Source organism: Drosophila takahashii, chromosome X (genome assembly GCF_030179915.1).
Source record: "Drosophila takahashii strain IR98-3 E-12201 chromosome X, DtakHiC1v2, whole genome shotgun sequence".
In the NCBI taxonomy this organism is placed as follows: Eukaryota; Metazoa; Arthropoda; class Insecta; order Diptera; family Drosophilidae; genus Drosophila; species Drosophila takahashii.
Genome location: NC_091683.1, coordinates 17,870,366 through 17,893,525, shown reverse-complemented (window position 1 = coordinate 17,893,525; position 23,160 = coordinate 17,870,366). Strand labels below are relative to the sequence as shown.

At 44.9% G+C, this 23,160-nt stretch overlaps 1 protein-coding gene across 8 annotated transcripts in view; it reads right to left on the bottom strand.

Moving 5' to 3' along the window:
• Nucleotides 1–1,500: 1,500 nt before the first annotated feature.
• The window catches only part of LOC108067519 (myelin transcription factor 1), a 132,786-nt gene continuing 111,126 nt past the window's right edge, over nucleotides 1,501–23,160 (bottom strand). For 3 of the 8 annotated variants that reach the window (XM_070218471.1, XM_070218470.1, XM_070218472.1), the window contains exons 3-11: nucleotides 15,139–16,269; nucleotides 9,661–11,251; nucleotides 8,818–9,083; nucleotides 8,453–8,681; nucleotides 7,591–7,848; nucleotides 7,421–7,533; nucleotides 7,252–7,332; nucleotides 5,264–5,616; nucleotides 1,501–3,949 (exon numbers count right to left, since the gene is read on the bottom strand). In XM_070218471.1, the coding sequence (XP_070074572.1) occupies nucleotides 3,110–3,949; nucleotides 5,264–5,616; nucleotides 7,252–7,332; nucleotides 7,421–7,533; nucleotides 7,591–7,848; nucleotides 8,453–8,681; nucleotides 8,818–9,083; nucleotides 9,661–11,251; nucleotides 15,139–16,237 (4,830 nt within the window). In that variant the 5' untranslated portion in view covers nucleotides 16,238–16,269 and the 3' untranslated portion in view covers nucleotides 1,501–3,109. Of the gene's footprint in view, nucleotides 3,950–5,263; nucleotides 5,617–5,745; nucleotides 6,428–7,251; nucleotides 7,333–7,420; nucleotides 7,534–7,590; nucleotides 7,849–8,452; nucleotides 8,682–8,817; nucleotides 9,084–9,660; nucleotides 11,252–11,592; nucleotides 11,773–15,138; nucleotides 16,270–17,740; nucleotides 18,402–23,160 lie in introns of those variants that run through there. The other 5 variants (XM_070218474.1, XM_017156566.3, XR_011419625.1 and 2 more) reach the window with 5 other exon arrangements.

Here is a 23,160-nt window from a genome sequence, read left to right as displayed (position 1 = left end):
TATGCGATTTTTGACTGCCGCCGCCTCCAGCGTACGCATAGGTGGAAGGGGTTGGGAAGGGGTTTGGGTAGGGGTTTGGGGAAGGGGTTGGGAAAGGGAAGGAGAAGAGGTTTTGGTGGCAGAGTGGTGGAGCGAACTTGGTACGATCCACGTATACAAATTATTTTATAGAAAAAAATAAGCAATTTAAAAAAATAAACATATTTTAGAAAATTTTATTGCACATATTTTATAAAAAATTGTAAATATTTAAAACTTTTTCCATCACCTTTTCCAGGCACTTTGTCCCACTGTGCAAGTATACAAGTACTTTTGCTTGGCGCCCGAAAGTAGGCAATAGTTTCATTCGGCGCACGTTATCAGTGGCACAGAGAGGTCCTTCGAGCCCCCAACTCCTTTTTGTGAACCCCAATCCGCCCACATATCCCGCCCTCAGCCCCATCCCCTTTCGGGGGCCAGACTTTCCCCCGGCCATCGGAGTTTTTCCTTATTTATGCAAATGAAATCAATGCTCGCTGACGTATGTGTGTGTGTTGCTGTGTCTGTGTTTGTGATTGCGTCAAAAGAATAGAATTTTTCATTTTAAATTACATGCCAGCATATATGTGTGTGTGTTTGTGCAAAGAAAACTTTTGTTCGTTTGTTTTTGAAGAACTTTGCATCGAGACTGTGAACTGCAAACTGTGAACTGTGAACTGTGAACTCTGAACCGACCTGAACCGAACCACATTAAAGGTAACTATGCAAATATTTTTGCGGCTCACACGAGAGCAAACACAAAACACCAAAAACCAAAAACCGGACCCGGGAACCCTTTTTTGATTCCTTTTTTTTTTTTACTTTGAGTGCTTGAGGTGGGAACAACCAAAAATATTCCATGCTGGTCAATCGGAAAACTACCAAAATTCTTTGGGAAAAGGAAGGGGAAAGGGGGAGATCCACATTCCACATCCCCTCCATTTATCGCTCATTGAAGTAACGCTTTTCGTTTTCGGTTTCGGTTTGCTTCTAATTGTGTTTTTGGCAATCACTTAGCCCCTCGGCCCACCAGCCGAATGTGCGGAATGTCTAATGAAGCCACATAAATCAAGTGGCAGCTAACCGGAGAACATGGCCAGCCCATCCTCCTTGACCAGCATCCTTCATCGCTTAGCGGTCCTTCGGTTGGAGGTCCTTTTGGTCAGTGGCAGTGGCTAATTGAAATTAAAAACGTTGCCAAGAAATTGCTGCGCATTTTTCATTCGATTACCACTGTTCGCAAATACCCAAAAAAAAAGAGAAACAATTCAGCACTGATTTATGCTAATGCAAAGGCCAGAAAATGAGTATTCTGGTAACCAAGTGTAGGCAAGGCAATTAAGAATAATTATCGGAATATATCATTATCATGTAAAGATTTGAAAATTACTCATTTGGTTTTAACAGAGATAATCTGACCATTGAAAACTCAAAAAACCCTTCAAATATTAAACCAAAACAACCATTCCATATTATTGTGTATATCCTTTATTTGGTATTTGAATTATTTATTTCTTGTAATATTAAGAAAAAAGACAATGATCACATAAAATATTTTTCGCTTGTAAATTACAGAATTTTTTCTTGTCATACAATACAATATCATATTATATATATATAGTTTAGATTTATATTTAGTTTAGTGTAATTATTTTAATCATCGTAATGTATTACTTCATTTAGTACGATGATTTTCGTTAAGCCTGCTATTTATTTTCATACTGCTTCGCTCCTTGCCCTTCGTTTTCTTTTGTTTTAAACTTTTTCGATTTGGTTTTTTGGTTTTTTAAAATTCGTCTAAATTACCTTGCGGTTTTGGGGTTGCCTCCTCCCTTCTCCGTTCTACGATTTATTTCCTTCGTTTTATTAGTTATAGTTAGGTTTAAGATTAGACGTATGACGATACAAAAAAAAAACGTGACTTTTTGTTCAACTACTTTGTTTACTTAAGCTTACACAATTAGTTTATTACGATTTTGGTTTTTCGCTTTGCCCTCGTTTGGTTGAATGTATTGCACTGAATTTTAATCTATTTTTTAGATCTCCTTTTTTCTTTTTGGGGTCTTGGTTAATGCCTCTTGCCCGATTTCGTATTTCGTAAGGGGTAACATTAAAACTTACGATCCTACAGAAAAGCAGGCACACATATACACACATACTGATATAATCTGCGTATGTACGCGTGATCCGATTTCCCGACTATATGTATGTATTGCCGCCCCGTTCTCGTTCTCACTTCTCTTTCACACACTCTTATCCATTATAGTTTTAGATATTCGCTTGATATTACTATGCCTAATACATTTTAATATTACAGTTACACAAAAAAAAAACAAAAAAAATCGTACGATTACATCCACTAAGTTTAGTATTGATTATATTTTCATGTTTATAAGTTGTATTTTACTTCGTTTTTCCACTTTTGGTGTTTTCGACTTTGCCACTAAACTAAACTTAGCCTGCGGGGGATATGAGGCAGCGGGGGGGGGGGGGGTTCTACGTGGAACTGGGGAGGGTCTATTAAGTAGTTGCGAACATCTTGCGTTCCGTATGCAAAAAATTGACCAGACATTAACACCAAACAAATGCCCTACATATAAACATATACTTGGGTTTTCTATATATATATATATATCGATTTCAATAACTTCTAGTTTTAGTATTTGATACAGACAAAAAAAAATTGAAATTCATAATCCAATTACACACTTATGTTTGGTTTTCCCTTCTTGCTTTTTTTTTTACAGAGTTGCTATCAACACACGACGATCTAGGATGTGGAACGTTTCTAAGTACTAAGGACTAGCATTGTCCCGACCAACAAAGTGGCTGGGTTCCCATGCCTAATAACTAGTTTTATCTCTACATCGAGGATGCTCGGGTGGGGTGACCCCGACACTCTGGCTCCTGTCCCTCCTGTAATTTTTGTATAGTCTGCCTTGAAGTCAGGCCTATGAATAACGCCAGTTTAACCTCTTAGATCCTACGTCTCGTATTTATTTACACTTGTTCTCCTTTGAGCCCTGGACGGGATGTGGCTCTAGTTTGGGGTCACCAGTTGCTTGGGCTCTTCTTTTGATTCTCAGCGTTCTTAGATGGGTGTCGGCATCAGTTTACCGTAGTCCTGGTGCATGGTGGGCTTCACCGAGTTGTAGACGGGCCGTTCCGCATCCTCGGGCAGGGCATAAACATCGGGGGGCACGCACAGCGACTGGAGCTTCGAGATGTACGAGTCGAAGTGCTCGTGGGGATGCGGATGTGCGTGCGGATGGGCATGCGGATGGGCATAGCTGACGGGATGATGCACCGTGTAGGGATGATGATGTGGCGGCACGGGTGGCGGTCCCACAGATCCCAGGCCGCCACTTGAACCAGTTCCCTGATGCAGACCGGCATTACCACCTCCGCCGTACATACCGCCGCCGGAGGAGGAGGGACCTCCGCCACCCGAGGAAGGTAGCGGTGGCGGCGGCAGGAGCGTGGAGTAGGCCGTCGCATGCTCTCCTCCAGCGGCACCACCGCCGCACACATTATCCAGCCCATGGACCGCCGAGGAACTGGGCGTGGCCGTGCCAGGCGGCGGCGGCGGCGGTGGGGGCAGACGCACATGCTCCAGCAGCGTGATCACATTGTTCCTCAGGCTCTCGTAGTAGTTGTTCAGATTGGCATTGGGCGGTGCTCCCAGTCCATCGATGGTCTGGTTGGGATTGCTGCCCGAACTGGGCGCCAGATTGCTGATCGAGTGGTTCAGATCGTTGGCATTGGCGGTGCTGCTGCTCCCCTGGCCGTTGGTGGTGGCTCCATTGGACACGGTGGACGTGCCACTGGTGGAGCTGACACTGGCGAATGGCGATTGACCGCTGGGCGAGGCCAAAGCCGCCGAGGAGCGCTGCTGTTGCTGCTGCTGATGACCGCTCAATGGAGAAGCCTCCTGAAACGACAATATAGACGCACACACACATGTTAGAGAGATGGTTAGTGTGTGGAAATCCAGACGATGGTCACGAATCGGTATTCAATTTACTCGATTGGGTGGGGTTTCCCCGGGTACATAAACCCCTGCTCATGTGCCACATATGTGTATGGGAATTCCAATAAGAGCGCGCCATCACACACAAAAAAGAAAGGGGGTTGGGTGAAAGTAAGGCGAAAAAAAAGAAAGAAAAAAGAGACGAATCCTGAACGAAGTCAGCACGAACACCGGGGGCAGAAAGAGACGCACTGAGAGTGAGAGAGTGAGAGAGCGAGGGGGAATGGGATTTTTCGGAGTTTTTGGGGGCCTGAAGGCATGGGGCGCCCCAAAAACACAAAGGTTAATGCTGCGTCGACGTCGCTGCCGTCGCTGCCGTCGCCTTTGTAGCACAGTTATTTCTACGTATTTTTTTTCGCCCCATTTCCCCCAGCTTTTAGGAGCAAATCGAATGGCGTCCTGCGATTTGTTGGCGCCTCGTTGTTGGGCTGTGCAACATGGCCTGCGCATGACCATCGCACACACGCCGGCACACTCACTCGTCAGCGCTTTAGGGAGGCATGGGTGTACGGATGGCTTAGGGGTGTGTGCCTCCTGCCCCTGACGCCGCCGATTCTGATTCGCCGCCCGATGCAGTGAAGATGCAACGTCACCGATTGGCTGACGTCAAAACGGGGGGTGGAGTGGAGAAGTGCACTGCATTTCGTGTGGATTCATTACACTACAAAAAAAAAGTATACTGATTGGATACAACGAATTATATCAAATCCTTAAAGAAGCAACTAATTTTCTTCTCTGCATGCAAATATGAGTTGTTAGGCCTGAAAGACCAAAGGATCCCTGGCAATTTAACGTCTGCGTCGGCGGCTGATAAAACTTTTCGCTCGCGCCCTCGTTTTCGATTCAACTTTAGCCTAAGTTTATTTCACTTTACTTAACTTTACTTTGCTTCACTTTGTTTCACTTGTTGTTCATTGTTTTTTCGCCGAGTTTTAGAGACGTCCTTGAAAAGTGCCAAGACAAAACTCGCTCAGGTGACGACAGACTGAACTCAAAAACAACAAAAGCGATACTATGGGTAGAAAAGAACTCCACTCAAAGTCTCGTTTGAGTCGAAAGTTTTAAGGGCGGGCGGCTGCAGGGTTGGGGGTTTTTCGGGGGGTAGGTGCAAAACTTTCAGTGTGACCATCGTCTGCAAAGTTCGTGCGCTTAGGCTAGTGGGAAATGGACTTGGTCTCATAATTTGTTGCATTCAACGAACCTGAGCCTACATACCCGATCGCTGGTGCTCAGCTGCGACTCCATGGCATTGATATCGGACTTGAGCCTCATCATTTGCGATTCCACGCGTGCATTCTCCCGCTGCAGCTCGGATATCTCGGCCTCCAGGGTGTTTAGGTCATCGCTACCAGTGGCGCCCGAAGTGGGACCACCGCCTACGGATGGATTCTTTTCGGTTCCGCTGGCGTTGCTGCTGCCGCTTCCGCTGTTATTCGTGTTGTTATTGCCGCCGCTACTGCTGCCGCTGCTGCTACTGGTGACCCCGATGCCGAGTGACCCCGTTAGACCGAGTCCCACGCCGACACTGCTTCCTACGCCGCCCATGACAATGTCCAAACCGCTGCCGCCTGTTCCAAGTGAAGAGAAGGGCAATGCAGAGGCTCGTTAGTGGTACGGACTGTACGGTCCTACGATCTATGTATGGTCATTATGCTGTTATGTCTTTACTCTTTTTTTTTTTTTTTTTTTTTTTTTTTGATCTGTGGGATCGTCTGGCATTCCACGGTTCGTCAATGTGCGCGTGTGCTAGCAACTCAATTGGCACTAGTGTGAGTTGGTGTAGTTGTGTGTGTATAGTGTGAGTGGAGGACATACATACACGAGTGATAAATCCTTAAAGCTAGTTGTAAACGGTGCGGCATTGTGGTAATACCGGTGCACCGTTTACAGCAAGCTATGGTGCAATTGATCACAGTAGTTAGTTGAATCACAGTTTTTGGGATCTGTTCATGGGTTGGAATCAATTGAGTATGTGTTTGTGCATGAGTGTCATGGTTTCGCTGTGTTTGTGGATGAGTGGGTGTTAGTTGGTGGCTTTAATCATCTTATCTTCGGGCTTACCTTGATTGACTGACTCCCTGGCAATTTTTGTATGTACATTTTTTTTGTATTTTTGGATTCTCTGATTTGTGTAAGTTGTAGGTATGATCTGTTCGCATTGCTGTCTTTCGGTTTTATATACAGACACATAGAATTGATTGGTTTTTTTTTTATTTTTTTTTTTTATTCTGCAGCATTTGGATTTTTGCATTGCATTTATTTTTGGTTGCTGGTTGTGGTTTCAGTTTTCAGTTTCGATTCGGACTGTTTTGACTGCGATTCAGTGGTTTCATTTTATTTACAGTAGATACTCGGCACCGATACAAAACGTTGCGTAATCTAAAAGAAAACGTCAACAAAAACGACATGAAACGAAACGAAAAGAAGAAACACAGAATTAAATTAGAATTAAAACTAGGAATTTAATTGTTTCTTTCTCTTTAGATCAGCTTCTTTGTTGCTTTTGCTTTTGCTTTGTTTCTCTTGTTCGTATCACAGACACACACACACACATACTAGGGTGCATTTGTGGGTGTGTGTGTATGTGATTTTGGATATTATCGGGTTCTTGTTATGTACCGGGTTTATCGGGAGGATTTTCAGAGGATATTTCGAGTGAGTGGTTGGTTTTTTCGGGGGAGTTGGTGTTGTCGGCGGTCGGGGGATTTCGAAGGATCTCGAAACTTAACGAAAAGATTTGCTAGATTTGCTTTTGAAATTCTTTTTGTGTTGCATTTTCCGAAACCAAAACCAAAAATAAAGTTACTTCTTGTTGAATATTTGTTTTTTGTTTTTCATTTCTTTTGATGCTTTCTTTTCTTTTTTCGTTTGACTTTAGCACACGCACACAAAATTCCAACCGAAAATGTTCAAGACAAAAAAGCGAGCAACAACAGAGAAGAAGAATTCGGTATTTAAAAGATTTTGTAGGTTAAAATTTGTTTTTTTTTTTGTGGGAAAAAGGGGTTTGATTACTATTTTTCTTCTTTGTGTGTTGCTAACTTTGTGACAAGGCCATTATAACCCAATCCCCCGTTTCGATCTAGCAGGGATATGGTATACTAGCCTTGGGCCCAGTTCATAACAGAAAAGTACACGCAAGAGAGAGACAGCGAGAGAAAAGGAGAGCGAGATGAAGCGTTCGTAGATCGGGGGGCACTCACCTGTATAGCCCTTGGGATAGACCATGGTGACCTCATCGAACTTGGGCTTCTTGATGCCCTGGCTGCCCACCGTGGTGCAGGCTATGGGAAAGTCAGAAAAAGAAAGGCATAAAGGTTCAAAATTAGACTTTCTTCGGTTAATAGATCAAATATTGTATGAAATACCTACCATCGAACTTCATGGCCGTGGCAGCTGCCACAGCGGCCTTGTGCTGCTCCACAGTGCCGCCGGCTTCCAGGACACGCATCTTGTTGCGATTGGCAATCGGACAGCCCGAAGCACTGAAGGAGGAAAGGATTAACTAAAATCCAAACTGGATTCCAAAGGGGCTTGCTTACCTTCTGTGGGAGAGGAACTTGCCGGTGGAATGGCCGGAGCCATCGCATCCCGGAATGGGACAGCGCAGGGGCTCCGAGTCCTGGCCATCGCGGGGCTTGCTCTTCGGCTTGTTGGCCCTGGGACAGCCGGAGAGGCTGCGGTGCGAGGAGTAGTTCCCGGTCACATGACCGGAGCCATCGCATCCGGGCGTGGGGCACTTGAGCTCCTGCGAGTGCGATTGCAGATGATTGCGGTCCGAGCGCGAGCAGCCCGTCAATCTGGGGAAGGAGAATCGAATAGGGGACGGGGGTCGTCGGATTAGTGAGTGACCCAATGTGGGATGCCCAGATAAGGAAACCTCCATATGTCTGTCTGCTCTAAGACTTTGCACTTGAAACTTTCGGTTTTAAAGTTTCATTTAATCATGGGATGGCTAAGGGGCTGGTTTTACGACCGCTCTGCGGCCACTTTCAGTCGTAATCGTAAATATTAAAGTCTCTCGACCCTGGGCTTTAGTGTCCACCAAGGAGTCGCCACGAAGGACTCAAAGCTCGAGTAATCTATCGCAGGCAGCTCATAAAGACGAGGGGATTTAAAGTAGTGGATAGTTGAAAGAATAACTCTGTGCTTTGCTTTTGAACTTTAAAGTTGAGATTATTAAGGAATTTAAATCATAGTTTGTAAATAACTAAGGATGTTTTTTTATTCAGATGTTCATTCCTTGGTTTTACATCAATATTAGCTCCAGGTGTCGCTGAGACACTCATCTTGTGACAGAGATGGATGGCCATCAAATTATTATATGAATCATTAACCACACTGGGAAAAGGTCCGTCCTCGAGTATATAGTAATCGACTAAGGGAAAGGGAATGAGAACTCACCCGTCCTTGGACTTGTCGTGCTGCGGGATGTGCTGTGGCGGTGGCATCGAGTAGCAGGTGGCCGGACTGGGCGAGTAGCCGCCGGAAACGGGCGTGGGATAGCCACCGGGACCGACGGCCGTGGCGTACGGATTGCTGCACTGGTAGGCAGCTGGGCCGTAGCCGTGATATCCAGCGGGCGGATAGTCCGATTGGACCACCATCCCGTAGCCAGGGTGCGGTGAGTAGCCTGCAATGATAAGAGGTTCCAATTTGAGGTTATTCTGTGGTGATATTCATTCGAAGCATTAGCTAATCCCTAGAAATGTCGAGGGATTTCAAGAGGTTCACTAAAGTAAAGATATAATATCGCTTTCTTTACTTACCACTGGGATCCCGATACGTTTCGATATAGTGAGAGCCGCCGCTGTCCGGCGTGGATTCGCGGCTATAGGGACGCGGACCGCTGATGTGGCCCACCAGGCCGAAGCCCAGCGGTCTCGGAGGTCCGCTAAAGTCCACCGGTTCCATTTGCGGCGATCGCGGTGGTCCACCATTGCCCGGACCCAGAGGTCCCGTCGCTCCACTCACGAAACCCTGGGCATGACCCACTACCAGGCCATCGGCTCCGTACTGCGGACTCGTAATAATGCTGCGAATTGAGAAGGCAGGGGGTTGGGTTGTCACAGGTATTAGAAATATGTACGAATTAATAAAAAGCACAAAAAAAAAAGAGAATTCTTTATTACAGGGGTAACTAGTTGTAGGTACTTCAAAATATAGTATATGAAACACAATCACAGTACAATTTGTACAAAATTATAAATGATAAATTCTTCTGAAAAAGTTTAAAATATGTAAGAATTAACAAAAATCACAAAAAAAAACGCGAATTCTTTAGACAGGAGTTTTTTAACTTAGATAAAAAATTAAAGGATCTTTGGACAATATTTTTCTGAAGAAGTCGCGGTCTATAGTTCTTATTTTTAAAAAATAAGGCGAATTCTTTAGACGCGAATTCTTTAACCTGGATAAAATGTTAAAGGATTTTCGGACAACCTTTTTCTGAAGTCGCGTTCTATAGTGATTATCTTTAAAAAAATAACGCGAATTCTTTAGACGCGAGTTCTTTAGACGCGAATTCTTTAACTTGGACAAATTGATAAAAGATCTTCTTTTTCTGTTATATACAAATAACGCGAATTCTTCAGACGCGTCTATCAACTCACCTGTGAGGCAAACGGGTGACGCTCAGGTCCAACGTCTGACCCTGGGGACTGGGCACCTGGGGACTGGCTATGTTCGGACTGGCTCCTGGCTGCGGACTGCCGTTGCCCATCCGCTGGGCGGTGTACTGGTTGTGCGAGGCTGGCGAATTGAAACCGTGCGGACTGCTGCTCGTCACCGAGGTGGAACCACTCAGGTCCACCGCCGGCACACCGCCCACATTGGGGGCGGGCGAGCTGCTCTGCTTGCCGTGCTGCTGCTGCTGTTGCTGTTGTTGTTGCTGGTGGTGTTGCTGCTGCTGTTGTTGCTGCTGCTGCTGTTGCTGTTGCTGCTGTTGATTTTGGTATGCGGCCGCTGCAGCTGCTGCCTGGGCGGCGGCCATCTTAACCGACAGATTGATGGCCGAGAAGCCCGGCGGCAGGGGACCCATCGTGGGATCGTAGTGATACATGGGCCGCGGATACAGCGGCTGTCCGCCGTTGGCCAGCTCCTCGTGCTCCGCCTTGGCCAGCATCAGCTGCTGCTCCTGCAGGTACTTCTGCTGCTGGGCCTGCATCTCGTCGGTGGTCTGTGGCAGATAGTGATAGGCAGCCGCTGCCGCTGAAGCGCCCGCCGCGGTGGCCGCCGTGGCCGCTGTGGCCCTTTGGCCGTTGCTGGGGCAACAGATCGTGCCGCTGGGATCGTAACGCTCGAAGCCCGCTCCGCTGGCCGCCGTCACGGCATCCACGCTGAAGGCTGGCGAGCTGAGGGAGCTCAGCGAGACGGGCGGATGTGGATGCGGATGTCCGGGATGGCCGGGATGTGGATGCGGATGCGGATGGCCGGGATGCGCTTCGTAGGCGCTTCTCGCCGTTCCCGGCGACAGTTCGCCTCCGTTGGGAGCCATTAGTTCACCTCCGGGACCCACGCTCACATGACTCTGGGCGTAGCGCATCTGCTCGTATTGCTGCTGTCGCTCGTCGGCCTGTTGCTGCTGCTGCTGCTGTTGCTGTTGCTGCTGCTGCTGCTGTTGCTGTTGCTGGTGTTCCGAGTGATAGGTGGCGGAAGGATCGGGCACATCGTTGCCCTCTATGAAGGGCCCACGCTGCTGGTGCAAGGTGTGTTGCTGCTGTTGCTGTTGCTGCTGTTGCTGCTGCTGCTGCTGCTGCTGCTGCTGCTGCTGTTGCTGTTGCTGCTGGTGGTGGCCATGCGGATTGAGATGCGGCTGATGCGGCGGACTCTGGAGACCCACAAAGCGACTCAGATGCGGTGCATGCAGGTTGTTCTCTCCATTCGAGGCTGATGCACCGCTGGCGGATCCGGAACGCGGCGCTTGGGCGGCACTCGCCGATGAGGGGGCGGCGGGGGCGGGCGTGGCCGCATCCCCCGAGAGATACGAGTGCATGGGGCTCTTATTGTATTCCGATTTAATGCTGGCTACGGGACTGTATTCCGATTTTATAATCGGCATCGTTGTGTTGTTGCCACTTAGAGATTTCGTGTTGTTGTTGTTGATACAGTTGCTGTTGTTATTGTTGAGATAGTGATTGGAGGCCAGCTTCAGTTTGTCCAGCGGATGCAGCTCCTTCTCGTGCTGTTTCTCCAGTTCTCCGGCTAAAAGTGCGAGAGAGAGCAGAGCAGAGACATGGAGCGATAGAGCAGAGAAAAGGGCGTTACAGAGAGAGATCAGTTGGAATCAGAAAAAGTTTCGGGTGAAAGTGAGTTTCAGATGGGTCGCATGGCTATATTCTTTCACACAGTCTGGTTCTAAGTTGGGTGGTTTCAGTACAGTGGTGGCCAGCAGAGGCAGTATCTCTGCCGCTGCGCTGCCAGTGTTTTCGGCGCACACGTACGCTGTAAAGCAGAAAAGCTTCTGCTGTCCACCACTGGCTTAGTACTCAGCGGTTCTAGTGGCTGGAGTGGCTGGCGTAGCTGGAGAGACTAGAGTGGTTCACCTGCTGTTGCTGCTGGTGGTGGTGGTGCTGCTCCCGGACGGCGGCTCGATCCGCCGGAGCGCCTTATGGCCCTCGGGCAGCCGGAGAGGCTGCGGTGCACGCTGCGATGCGGCTGCACGTGGCCACGACCATTGCAACCGGGCGTGGGGCATTTCAGGATCTGCTCGTGCAAAGCCAGCACTGCAGGTGCATTGGTAATGGAACGGAACGGAATGGAATGGAATGGATCAATTCAGTCACTGGATCAGCGGTAATGGCACGGCTACGACAACAAGGCATTCCACAGACAGGGACAGTTAGAGAGACAGAAACAGAGACAGAGAGAGAGAAAGGTAGAAAGACAGAGAGAGCTGAGATCCTCTTTAAGATCAAGTCTTAGAAAACTCGTGAAACCCATCCATTTCCATAGCTAATGCTAAACTACATGCAATTTCACAACACATTTCGGTTCTCTATCACTGTAGTCAAAGTCTAGATCCTTCTAAGATCATGCAAAGTTGAAAGGCGAGAGATAAAAGTAAAGACTATTGTTAGTTTCAACCGATACTACTTCACCCTACACCATTTTGAATTAAAAAGAAAATGTGAAATATATTTAAACATAAAATATAGGATAAGTTACAAGAGAATAAAAAAGAAAATAAAAACTCAATTAAAAACGGTTCTACATGTTTATAAAAAATAAAAAACCATAAGACCTGAGAAGACATTAAAAAAGATTCAACAAAATATTTTTAAAGAGTAGCTTTTAGAGGAAAGTTGAAGAGAATCTGAAAGATAGACCGCACAGACACATCGAACATTCACACTCAAGACTTCTCTAAGAGATACAAAGACAGAGACAGGGAGAAAGGAACAGGAGACAGATTGACAGTTAGAGAGACAGAGAGAGAGTCGAAGAAAGAGTGACAGACAGAGATAGAGCGACTACTGGCCATGCGAAACGGAAGTATTTCTTTTGTTGTATTCTTGGGCAAACTTACATTCTGTGGTGACTTTATCGCGCTTCGGACAACCCGACAAACTGTCAAGTTGCCAGCATTTGGCCGATCGAAAATGACATGTGGGAAACAAAGAAAGACAGAGGTTTTTGTTTTTCGTGTGAGAGAAGGACAAATCGGCAGGGATCTCTATGGATGGGTACCTGCGATGGTGCGAATACAATCCGGTCACATGTCCTTGGCCCGTACAATGCGGCGTGGGGCATTTGGCGCCATCTACAATTAACCAATTAACAGTAAAAACTTAAATTCAACGAAGAGGAGCAAGGGCGAGAGCGAGATGGGCATATGGCGTGGGTAAATGCCAGAATGAGACGGGTGGAGTGAGTGAATATTTTCTAATTAATTATATGGCAGGCGACAGCGAGAGACAAGTTGACGTGGAACCCCCCGCCGGAAAAAAAGAACCTTAAAAAACAGCAATGCGATGGAAGAAGAAGCAGCAGCAGCAGCATCATCATCATCAACAGCAGGCAACTCGAATTCTTTTACCCTAAATAATTAATTAAAATTTGATGGAAAACAGCTTTGCATTATTTACTTTAAAAAGCTCACGCACACATGACAGTCAGCCGAAGGGAAAGGGGTTTTTGCGAGACAGCTTCAAAAATCAAACCCAACCAAACCGAACCGAACCAGACCCAAAAAACTTGGTTGCTTTCTAAGCGCAACTCCTCGAAGATAAAATGCCTGATGTATGTTGTGCGTGATATGTGAAAAGCGGGGTTGGTTAATGAAATATTTTCGAAATATTTTACTCCCGCTTTTTGTCTATTACGTGGCCGGGCAAAATGTCAAACTGCAGCTGCCGTGGAGCCGGGCCAAAAAAGGAAAGTAAAGGTAAAAGGACCGAGACTCGTCTCTAATTAGAATTTAATTAAAATAAAGCCAGCGGGGCTGGGGCCTCCAAAGTGTTTGTGCATTAGAAAATTTCCGTGTGTTCGTGGTACAAAAAAAAAAACGTATGGTATAAAGGGGAAAACTAAAGATTGAGAGGAGAAAACCAGACACACACAGGGTTAAGCCTAATAAGCCACATTAGCAAAGAGGCTAAAACAATAACAATAAGGAGGGGGGGCGCACGCTAATGACTTATTACGTATACGCAGCGAGTTTTAGAGTTTCTAGGCTTCCGCCAACTATTTAAAAAGTCATTCAAATTATATGAATACCGAATACCAAGGACACACACACACACTAAGCATATTAATGCCAAAACATAATGACAAAATAAATATGCAAAAGTGGTTTTTGAAGGAAAACGTGCTCATAATGCTTTATATCTAATCATGCCACCACCCACTTACCCCGCCCACCCCCCTTTCATCGTCGTCGTCGTCGTCTGTGTGGAAATTGTGGAAATTGTACTGCGAAATTAGTAGATGGCAAAGCTCAAGGCTCAAGGCTCAGGCACTCAACCAAAAGATGTCTGTCCATGTGCTTCTGAGTTGTGTGGCATATAAAGGGTTTACAAGCCATTAGTTGTTGTGCGGAGTCGAAGCCCCCGACTCTAAACTTCAACCAAAAAATACAAAATACAAACCCCCATCCTTAGCGATCCCATTTTCATAACGACAAAATCGCTTAATGTCTTTTTGGCTGCTGAATGAGCTGCAAAAAGGGTTTTATTTTTAGATATGTGGGTGGTTAAGGAGCAGGGGTTGTTCTGTGCAAATAATAATAATAATAATAATAATCGTCATAATGTTGCCTATTAGGTAGGCAAATTGAGTGTCTCTCCTTTAAGTTTACTTTTGTTTTTTGATTAAATGATCATACACGCATTTCAGACATCGGAAGATACACACTCTTTCTCTCTCTCTGTCTCTCCTTCTGTCTCTGTCTCTCTTTAGGGGTGGTTGGTTTTGGGGGGGCGGTGGGGACAGGGGACTTTGTTCTGATTTTGCCAATTGAAGTGGTAAACTCAATGCAACAAGAAGTCTCGCACATCAGCCGATCGATCAGTAGAACCGGAAACGGAAACCCAAACGAACCACAACGAATCGCAGTTTAATTGACTGCCCAACACTGCACCATTTGTTGGCTCACAAGTGATTTAAGAACCTCCAGTTTACATAGCTGTTTACAGAACTGTTTATAAAGTATTATCTTAGTGTTTACAGAATTATTCTAAGTAGATCTTTTTAGTGTTAATAAAACGGTCTGTTATCTTGCAGAATGAGACTGCTTTTTACAACACTGTTTATCTTCTCTTCTGGTGAATAACAGTAGAGTTTATAACACTGTTTCACAAAATAGTATTAACATTTACAACACTGTTTGTACTTGAATCATTCTGCTTTATACAGCACTGCTTTAATACCTTGTTCACACTAGCTGTTAAGCACTGATCACACCCAAATACAGTTCTGTTCAAGCTTGTTTTTAGCCATCTTATCTTTTCACTTGTGTGGCCAAGTCACGGTACAGTTTAACAGGATTCTGATATTCCAGCGAAGCACAACCAACTCATCATCCTCACAGTCAACCGGGGGAAATCACTCTATTTTTGTATGGCTTACTTTTACTTTTTTTGACCACTTACCGCGATTCTGGCTGCCCGGCGAGTAACTGGGCGCCGGGGTCGAAGGAGTCGAGGGTCCTGCCGCTGGACTCCCGGCCGGCGCCGACGATGGGGGCGTGGCCACAAGCGGTACGCCCACAACGCCCTCGCGCGAGGCAATGTCCTGCATCACCGAGGCCGCCCGACTGCCGATGCCCGCCGGCTGGAGGATCGTGTACTGTTTGCCATCGGCCATCGGTTCCTTGGGCCGCGGCTTCTCGCCCAGCTGGCTGGCAATATCGAAGGCGGTACTCAGTTGCTGTTGCTGCTGCTGCTGCTGCTGTTGATTGGCGGCGGCGGCAGCGGCATAACCATAGTAGGCCAATCCCGCTGCTGATTCCGCTGCAGCGGCCGCATTATAGGCACTATAATGGGCATGAGCGGCGGCCACATAATTCCGTTTGATGATATCTATCGGTGGCTTGAAGGCCGACGCCGCCTGGGCATAGGCCGCCGGGCCCAAAGTGTCCTCCAGTTCGTTATCCTGATCCTGATCACGATCCTCCTCCTTGCCGCCCATCTTGCCGCGCACCTCCAAGTTCTCCTTTTGTCTGTGGAAACGTGAGATGGGATTCGCATTCGGATTCGTTGAGCTGGCTGAGATGGCCTCATACTTTTGCTTCTCCTCGAAGAGATTCTGGAAGGGCGGTGGATTCTCGTCCTGCTCCTGCAGCCGATACAGATTGCCCCGGGCGTCGGGCCAACTGCCGGAGAGGCTCTTCAGGGCGGCCTGAGTCTCGCGGATGAGGGTCTCGTCGTCCTGGTCGGCGTCCGTGTTGCTGCCCTTGCCGTTGCCGTTGGCCAAGGGAGTGGGCAAGGAGGCGGTGGGACTGGTCTCTGGACTATCGGCAATGTGACCAGAGCCCTGTTTGCGTTTCTTCTGTGGCAAGTTGTTGTTATTATTGTTATTATTATTATTATTATTATTGTTGTTATTATTTATGGCCATTGCGGAGTCCTCGTCGCGACTGCAACGCTTGCGCCGCTTGATGGAGGTCTCGTGCTCATTGCCATTGGCGTGGTTGCCATTGCTCTCGGACAGGGGCGTGTCCTTGGTGAGGGGCCGTTTGGAAAGCGCCATCGTCCTGGCTATGCTTTTCCCAGCTTTTCCAGCTGATCAGATGAAAATTCAAACGAAATTTAAGCTATATTCTTCTAGTGTTACCAAAGTGGCTTGTGTGGATATCATCAGCATTATCATTCTGCAGCCTCAGCTAATTGGCCTTTGTTATCGCGTTCGCTTGTGGGAAATCTTATGGGTCTGCCCACCAGACTAAACAAAATCGAAACCATTTTCAGCCTTTACCCAGCTACCTTACAAGTTATAACATATACAATAGAATATTATCGAAAGTTTGGCCTGAAACCGAACTCAAAGTAACTAAACAAACAGTTTACCAAAACGAATTCATTATGAAATCTTCAAAAGTGTATATTTTTTTAACTATTTAATAGTTTTTTAGAAACGGTTGCCTAATTCTCTTTAAAAGAAACAAAAATGAAGTAAAAAAAAACCAATTATATTTTAAAAGATTTATAAAATGTATATATTTAAGGCAAAGATAGTTAGAGGGTCAATGTATCGTTGTTGATTTTTGAATGGTAAACAACTTTTTTACGGTTTGTTTGTTTGGGCTCAGTTTGGTACCATAAAAGTGTAAATCGTGTTATTGTGAGGCAATAAAAAACACTTGAGACTTTGCAAATATTGTTTTTAGCCATTTTTAGCCAAAATTAAGTTCAAGACAATTGTAGAAAATAGAAACTCCCACTTCTAAAACACCTAAATATATGGGATTATGATGATCCTCAGCTGATTTAATAGTATAGGATAGTAACGAGCTCCTGAACCGTCTGAATATGTGTGATGATATCGATTCACGATTTCAGTTAGCTCAGTTTTCAATTTTGTTTGTCAAATTCTCAATGTGATTATTCTTGTTGCATTGAATTTCTTTTTCTTGTATTTCATTGTTTCTTCATTTCCTTCTCATTTTTTTGTTTTACTTAACTGTTTGTTTTACTCGTTCTTGTTGGGTTTTTCTCTATATATATTTTGGTTTTTCATAATTTTTGCCTTCACAGGGGCTGGGGGGCGGGTCTGGGTGAGGATCAGCATGGTATATAGTATATACAATATATAGACTGTCAGTTTTCAGTTCGATACAAAAATTGCAAGATCTATTGGGGATATTACAAGATTCAAATACTTATATGTGAACTTTACCTATTTGGTGAATTCTGTTTCTGTTTCGGTTTCGATTTTGTTTTCGTTTTCGATTTTGTTGTCTTAGCGATTTAGTTTTGGAATTCGATTTGTTGTTTTTTTTTATATTTAAACACTCTGCACTTTTTCGCTGGCCATTATTTCTAAGGCCTTCGTTTGTTTTATGTTTATTTCGCTGATAATGATGAGGCTGCTGCCTGATTAGGCTGATGTTGCGACTGGTTTATCCACACAAACACTCCGGATTAATATTGGATGTTATATCACCGACACAACAAAAAAACAGAAGCCAAACTAAAACTGGGTAAACAGTGACAAAAACAAAAAAAAAAACAAACTAACAAACACTCAACTCACTTTTTGTCAACGCGACGGCGGCGATATCTTCGAAGGAAGTGAAATGTTTAGAGTTTTCGATGGAGATCAAATTAGCCGGCTAACGGGGCGTATACTTGATTTCGATTAGACCACGCACTTTCTCGTATTTGTTTATTATATATTACTGGGTTTTTGTTTGCATTGCATTGCACTGGATTTACTTTTTGTTTCTGGTTTCTGGTTTCTTGTTTATTTTGTTTTTTTTTTTTTTTTTGTTTAAGGGGGCTTTGCGCGGCGGCGAAGTTTTTCTTTTAGTTTGTGGGCGCTGCGAACAAAAACTTTTGCACTTTTATGCCGCACTCTGGAAAAAGTTTGTGTCCGTCTTCAGAAAGTTTTTGGGATCTCCGGGCCTGACCATGGGCTATATGGCTATACCCACTCTATATGGCAGCTGCAATAAAAGTCTGGCGTCGCAGCGAGGCGGCGGTGAAGTCCGGACGTCCAAAACCCGACTGCTCGATGCGTTTGGGGTAATAAAATTTTACATCGTCGCCGTTTCAGTCGCCGTTTTTCAGTCGCTGTCGACGTCGACGCACGTTTTCCGAACCCCAAGCCCCAAAAAAAAAACACACACACACAAATGCCAACAGCACTCACTCACACACACGAGGGAAAACCTTCGGGTTTTTCCCTATAGCCGCTATACAATAATATCTGTTCTCTGTGTGAGTGTGTTCCTTTCTAGCCTGTTCCGTTTTGTACCGATTTTCCAGGCGGAACGTGCGTCTCTACCTGTTCTAAGTTCGCTGCCAACTGACAGTTTTCCAAAGTTGTCGAACTTTCGAACGCACTGAAAATTGCAGTCGACGTCGCAGTCGCCGCTGCCTCTGCCGCTGCCTCTGCCGTTGCCGTTTTTCGGAGTAAAAGCCGAAGTGAAATGATGTCCTCATCCCCAAAACGGGGGGTGTGTGTGTAGTACAGTATAACAGTCTGCTGGTCTGCGAGTCGGCGCACTGAAGGTCGCCACCCCCCTTTTTCCGAAAGGTCCTGGCAGGGCGGCTTTTTCGGAGCACATATCCTCGGAGCAGCGACGTCGGCAGCAGCAGCCCACAAATGACTTTGGCCCGTCGACGACGACTCAAGTGCAGGGATTTCCTCCGCAAGCCGGCAGTCCGTCGTCCATCGTCCATCGTCCATCGTCAATCTTCAATCGTCCAACGAAGATCGCCAAAGATTCGGATCCAGATGCTAAAATTCACCCACAGATTGCGATCCAGATCCAAATTTTAATCCAGATCCAGAGCTGGAAAACCCATTAAAACACCTGACGCATTTTCCAGCCGGTGATCGAATCGCCTTCATCATTCGTCGGCGTCATCAATCATCAATCATCGCTGCCAGTTGGAGTCCGCAGCTGGCTGTTTGAGTGCGCGAATGTGTTTTTTTTTGCAGTTCAGTGATTAAGTTTGAGATCCAAAGTCAACACTATACTGTTGGCTAATTAATAGATGATTTCCATAGAATAGAGGGATAGAAAAGAAGAATAGAGGGATATTAAATTTGTATAGTCCTAGAATGTTATTTGTTTTTATTTCTGAATTTTCTAAAATGGTTTTAGGTCGACAATGGCTAACACTTTTTATTTAAATTAAATTTAACTAAAAAATATTGCTAAAAATGACAGTAATTTAAATTAAATTTATATATTTTTTTTTTATTGAGTGCGTTAGCGAACTCGAGGTCATTTTTAGAAGTTGAGTTTTTAATTCAAAAGTCTAGCACACTGCACTCGGTGAGGAGTGAACCTCGGACTTTCTGGGATTTGCAAATTTCGGTAGGTCGTCAACGCTACCTCATTTTTTATTTATTATTTTATAATTTCAAGGTCAATGTTGGTTTGATTTCACCTTATTCACACAGAACATAGAGTTTCGAAACCTTGCTGTCGATTGCATCACTAGAAAAATAGCAGTTTACAAAACTAAACTAATTTAAAGTAAAGCACTAGATGAGTTATTTTCTATTGCCACATAAATATGAGGATGGGCACAAACTAACTAACTTGCCCGCTTAAGCGTCCTATTAAGTGAGCATGGGGAATTGTTCTGCCCATCCTTTTCCGCTCACGTACACTGCACATACTCATCTCATTGTATTGTCAAAAATTTGTATTATGCTATAAATTACCTATTTTTGTATCTTTTTATATTTCCTTAAATATTTTGTGAAATTTGTAATTTGGAGACATCGCAGTGTACACTTGGGATATGAGTAGATATGGATTTAAAAGAAAAAAAACATTTAAAATTCGCAATTCTTGCTCGATAGTTTAGGGCCCTAAGTCCTGCACGCCTAAATTACAGAGTCTCAAGTTGAGCAAGGTGAAAGAGGATGGGTGCCGCACTCCATACGGGTTCTTTGAACTAGTTCCCGGGGAAAAAGGGTTTTCGGTGGCAAAAACGAAGCTGCGGAAGCTGCTTGTGTGCACTGGGCCGTAATTAAAATAATTAAATGTGGAAAAAAGTAATCACAAGATTGAAAAGTAATTTACACATGTAAGCAAACACCACACACACACACATACGCGCACAGCTTAAACAAATACAGGCGCAAACAAAGCCCGCAGGATATTCGCAGAAGACGCCAGAAGACGGGTTCAAAGAAAGCAAAAGGCAAAAAACAAAAATGAATGTAGGAAAAAGAAAACCCGCTGAAGAAGCGGAAAATAGGAAAAAAGCAGTGCCAGAAATTGCCAAGGCAAATGGAAAAGTCAACATTGCGAGGAAGAAAACACAAGGCTGATGGGAATCTGCAGCTCGGGATCAGGAAGGATGGATTCTACCTATATATATATATATGTAAGGTATGCCCCCGAGTAAACCCCTTTACCACGAGGTCTGGGAACCGGGGGATTCGCAAAGCCCGCGTCTTACGTAAACGCAAAAACGCAAATGATTTCTCTTATTTCCAAGCGGTCGCGGTTATTTCAGGGGCGGGGTGGCGCAACATTTTGGAGGGGGTTGCCCTTGCCCCCTCGGCATCTGTCAAAATTTGCGTGCCTCGGCGATACACTGAGCAAAAATGGTATACTAAACTTATCTTATAATGTTAACCTTGTCGAAAGGGATCTATTGCGATTTCTGGTTCTCTATTTTTCATATTTTAAAATAATGTTGCAACATATTTCTAATATTTATGTTTACTATGAATGATTTGGTATATTTATTAACAAAGTGAACTAATCTATATAGAACATGTAAATGATACTTGACTTCAAATAAAAGTATTTATTTATTTTTTCAAAAAGTACAGATTAAAGCTGTTTAAGCTGGGGATAATATAACGCAGAATACTTTAAAGTTTTTTCTCTCCACTTTCCGTTGAGATGTGCCAAAGGGTAAGAAAAATGGGTACTGGGGGGTTGTGGGTTACAAAAAGCGAGGGGAGGGGGCGGAAGGACGTGGCTGAGCGGCCACAGACGTTGGAGCGCAAATCTAAGGACAACAAAAATTAAGTGGCAACAAGAAAATAAGTCACTTTTTGCTCAGACCGATGGGCGTCGGCCAGGGGAAGGGGGTTAAGGGGGACTAAGGAGCTAAGGAGGCGTCTAGGAGTGGGCGTGGCACCGGTAGGCAGACACAGAATGTAAGTAAGTTCCTGGGCAAAGGCAACGAAATGATTGACAGCGCATAATTAAATTAATTGAGTAATCCACTGGCTGGCACACACAAAAAGCAGGGGCGGGGGTGGGGGAAAAGCGGGTGAAGGGGGTGGCGGCAGTGGGTGCGGGGCCTTTGGGGGAGTAAAGGGTTAAATTCCCAGCGGCTGCGGCGGTGGCACTGCACACAAATGTGCCGCTGATGCGAGGACTCGCGGTTTCAGCCAAGAGAAAGACATTTGCCAAGCAAACCCAACCCCCTCCCTATTTCTATATCCTCGAATTTTCCAGCTTTCCACTGCCGAACACGAAAAATTCATTTGGGACTAGTGGTGGCCTTGGCCAAAGCACAGATCGCTGATGGCAAATTTGTGTCCAATCTGAACTTAAATATTTTTAGAACCGTCAGCCAAAACAGGGCTTAAAATAGTTATATAATTTAAGAATTATAGTTTAATATAGTATAAGCACATAGAATTTGTTGAATATTTATAATTGTTAAACAATAAAAAAATAAAAAATTGGTTTGATAAAATGTATAAGTTTGCAAATTTCTTCAAACAAACTTTTCCTTTTAATTTTTTCATCAAATAAATTTTAGGTTTTAAAGTTTAAGCTATAGTTAATTTTTGTGGCCTTTTAAATAATATAAAGAAGAAACAAAAATAGAGTTTGGATTAATGTTAAGGCATTTTCCTATCCTCTTGAATTTTCCATTTCCCATCTCTAGTGGCATTTTCCGGACTGTGTCTGCATAATGAGAAACCGCGTCGCGAAATGAGTAAAAACCGAAATTGAAAGAAATAAGCCGGAATGCTATGTGGCAGCCCCCAGTCTCCAGTCCCCATCCCCTTAACCCCTTGTCGCACACACTTCAGTGGGTTAAGGGGCAGGGGAAGGGGGTGGCAAGTGGCAGGTGGCGGGCCAAGGCGTAGGTGTAGCCATAGCCTGTGGTTTCCTCTTGATGTGAGCCTTTGTCTTGTGATATCGAGTTGCGGCGTCTTTAGCTTCTTCTTCGTTGTTCATCCAGCACAACCCCCGCGAAAAATGGTGGAGGCGACGCCTTTGTCTCTGGCGCTTTATTAAAATTAGTAAAAATCGTGGAAAAAGGGCTGCGGGGGGACAGAACCACTCTCGAACCACTCAAACCTCCCAACCACCCACCGCGCAAGGCCGGTGACAAGTGCCACAATGAGATTGCCGCGGGCAATTGTTTACGAGTATATCGCAAATTAAGTAGGGCTTAAATTTTACAAGCATTTCGCCTTTAAGAGTTAAGTGCTTTTCTGTTTCGAGCATTCGGTGTTATCGCCACAGTTTTGCCCCCATTCCCACCCCTTTTCCCCTTTCCTTTTTTCCAAGCGGATTTCGGATTTTGATTGCCAGCAATTCGCCCTGGCATCCGTCTTTGACACTCAACACTCTTAGTTGACATTCCGCCTCGGATTCCTGTTCGTGTCCTGGCGTCCTGTTCCTTCCCCCTCATCTTGCAGTCCATCTGTATCCTAATTCCTTAAGTCCCTGCCACTCGATGGGGTTATTTCTGGGTAGCTTGGGCGGGAATTGCGGATTGGGTGTTAACTATGGATTTATATAAAATATATATTTTCGATTGTGGATGGGTAGCCATGCTCTATCTATAAGTGTTTAAGAACCTAAAAACCAGTAGAGCTACTATATTTATATATTCATCAAATATTCTTACTATATCTACTAACTTTATATATACAACTATACTATAAATTTTAAGAATTTATAAAACATCAAAATATATAAAACTCTCCTTCAAATTTTAATAATC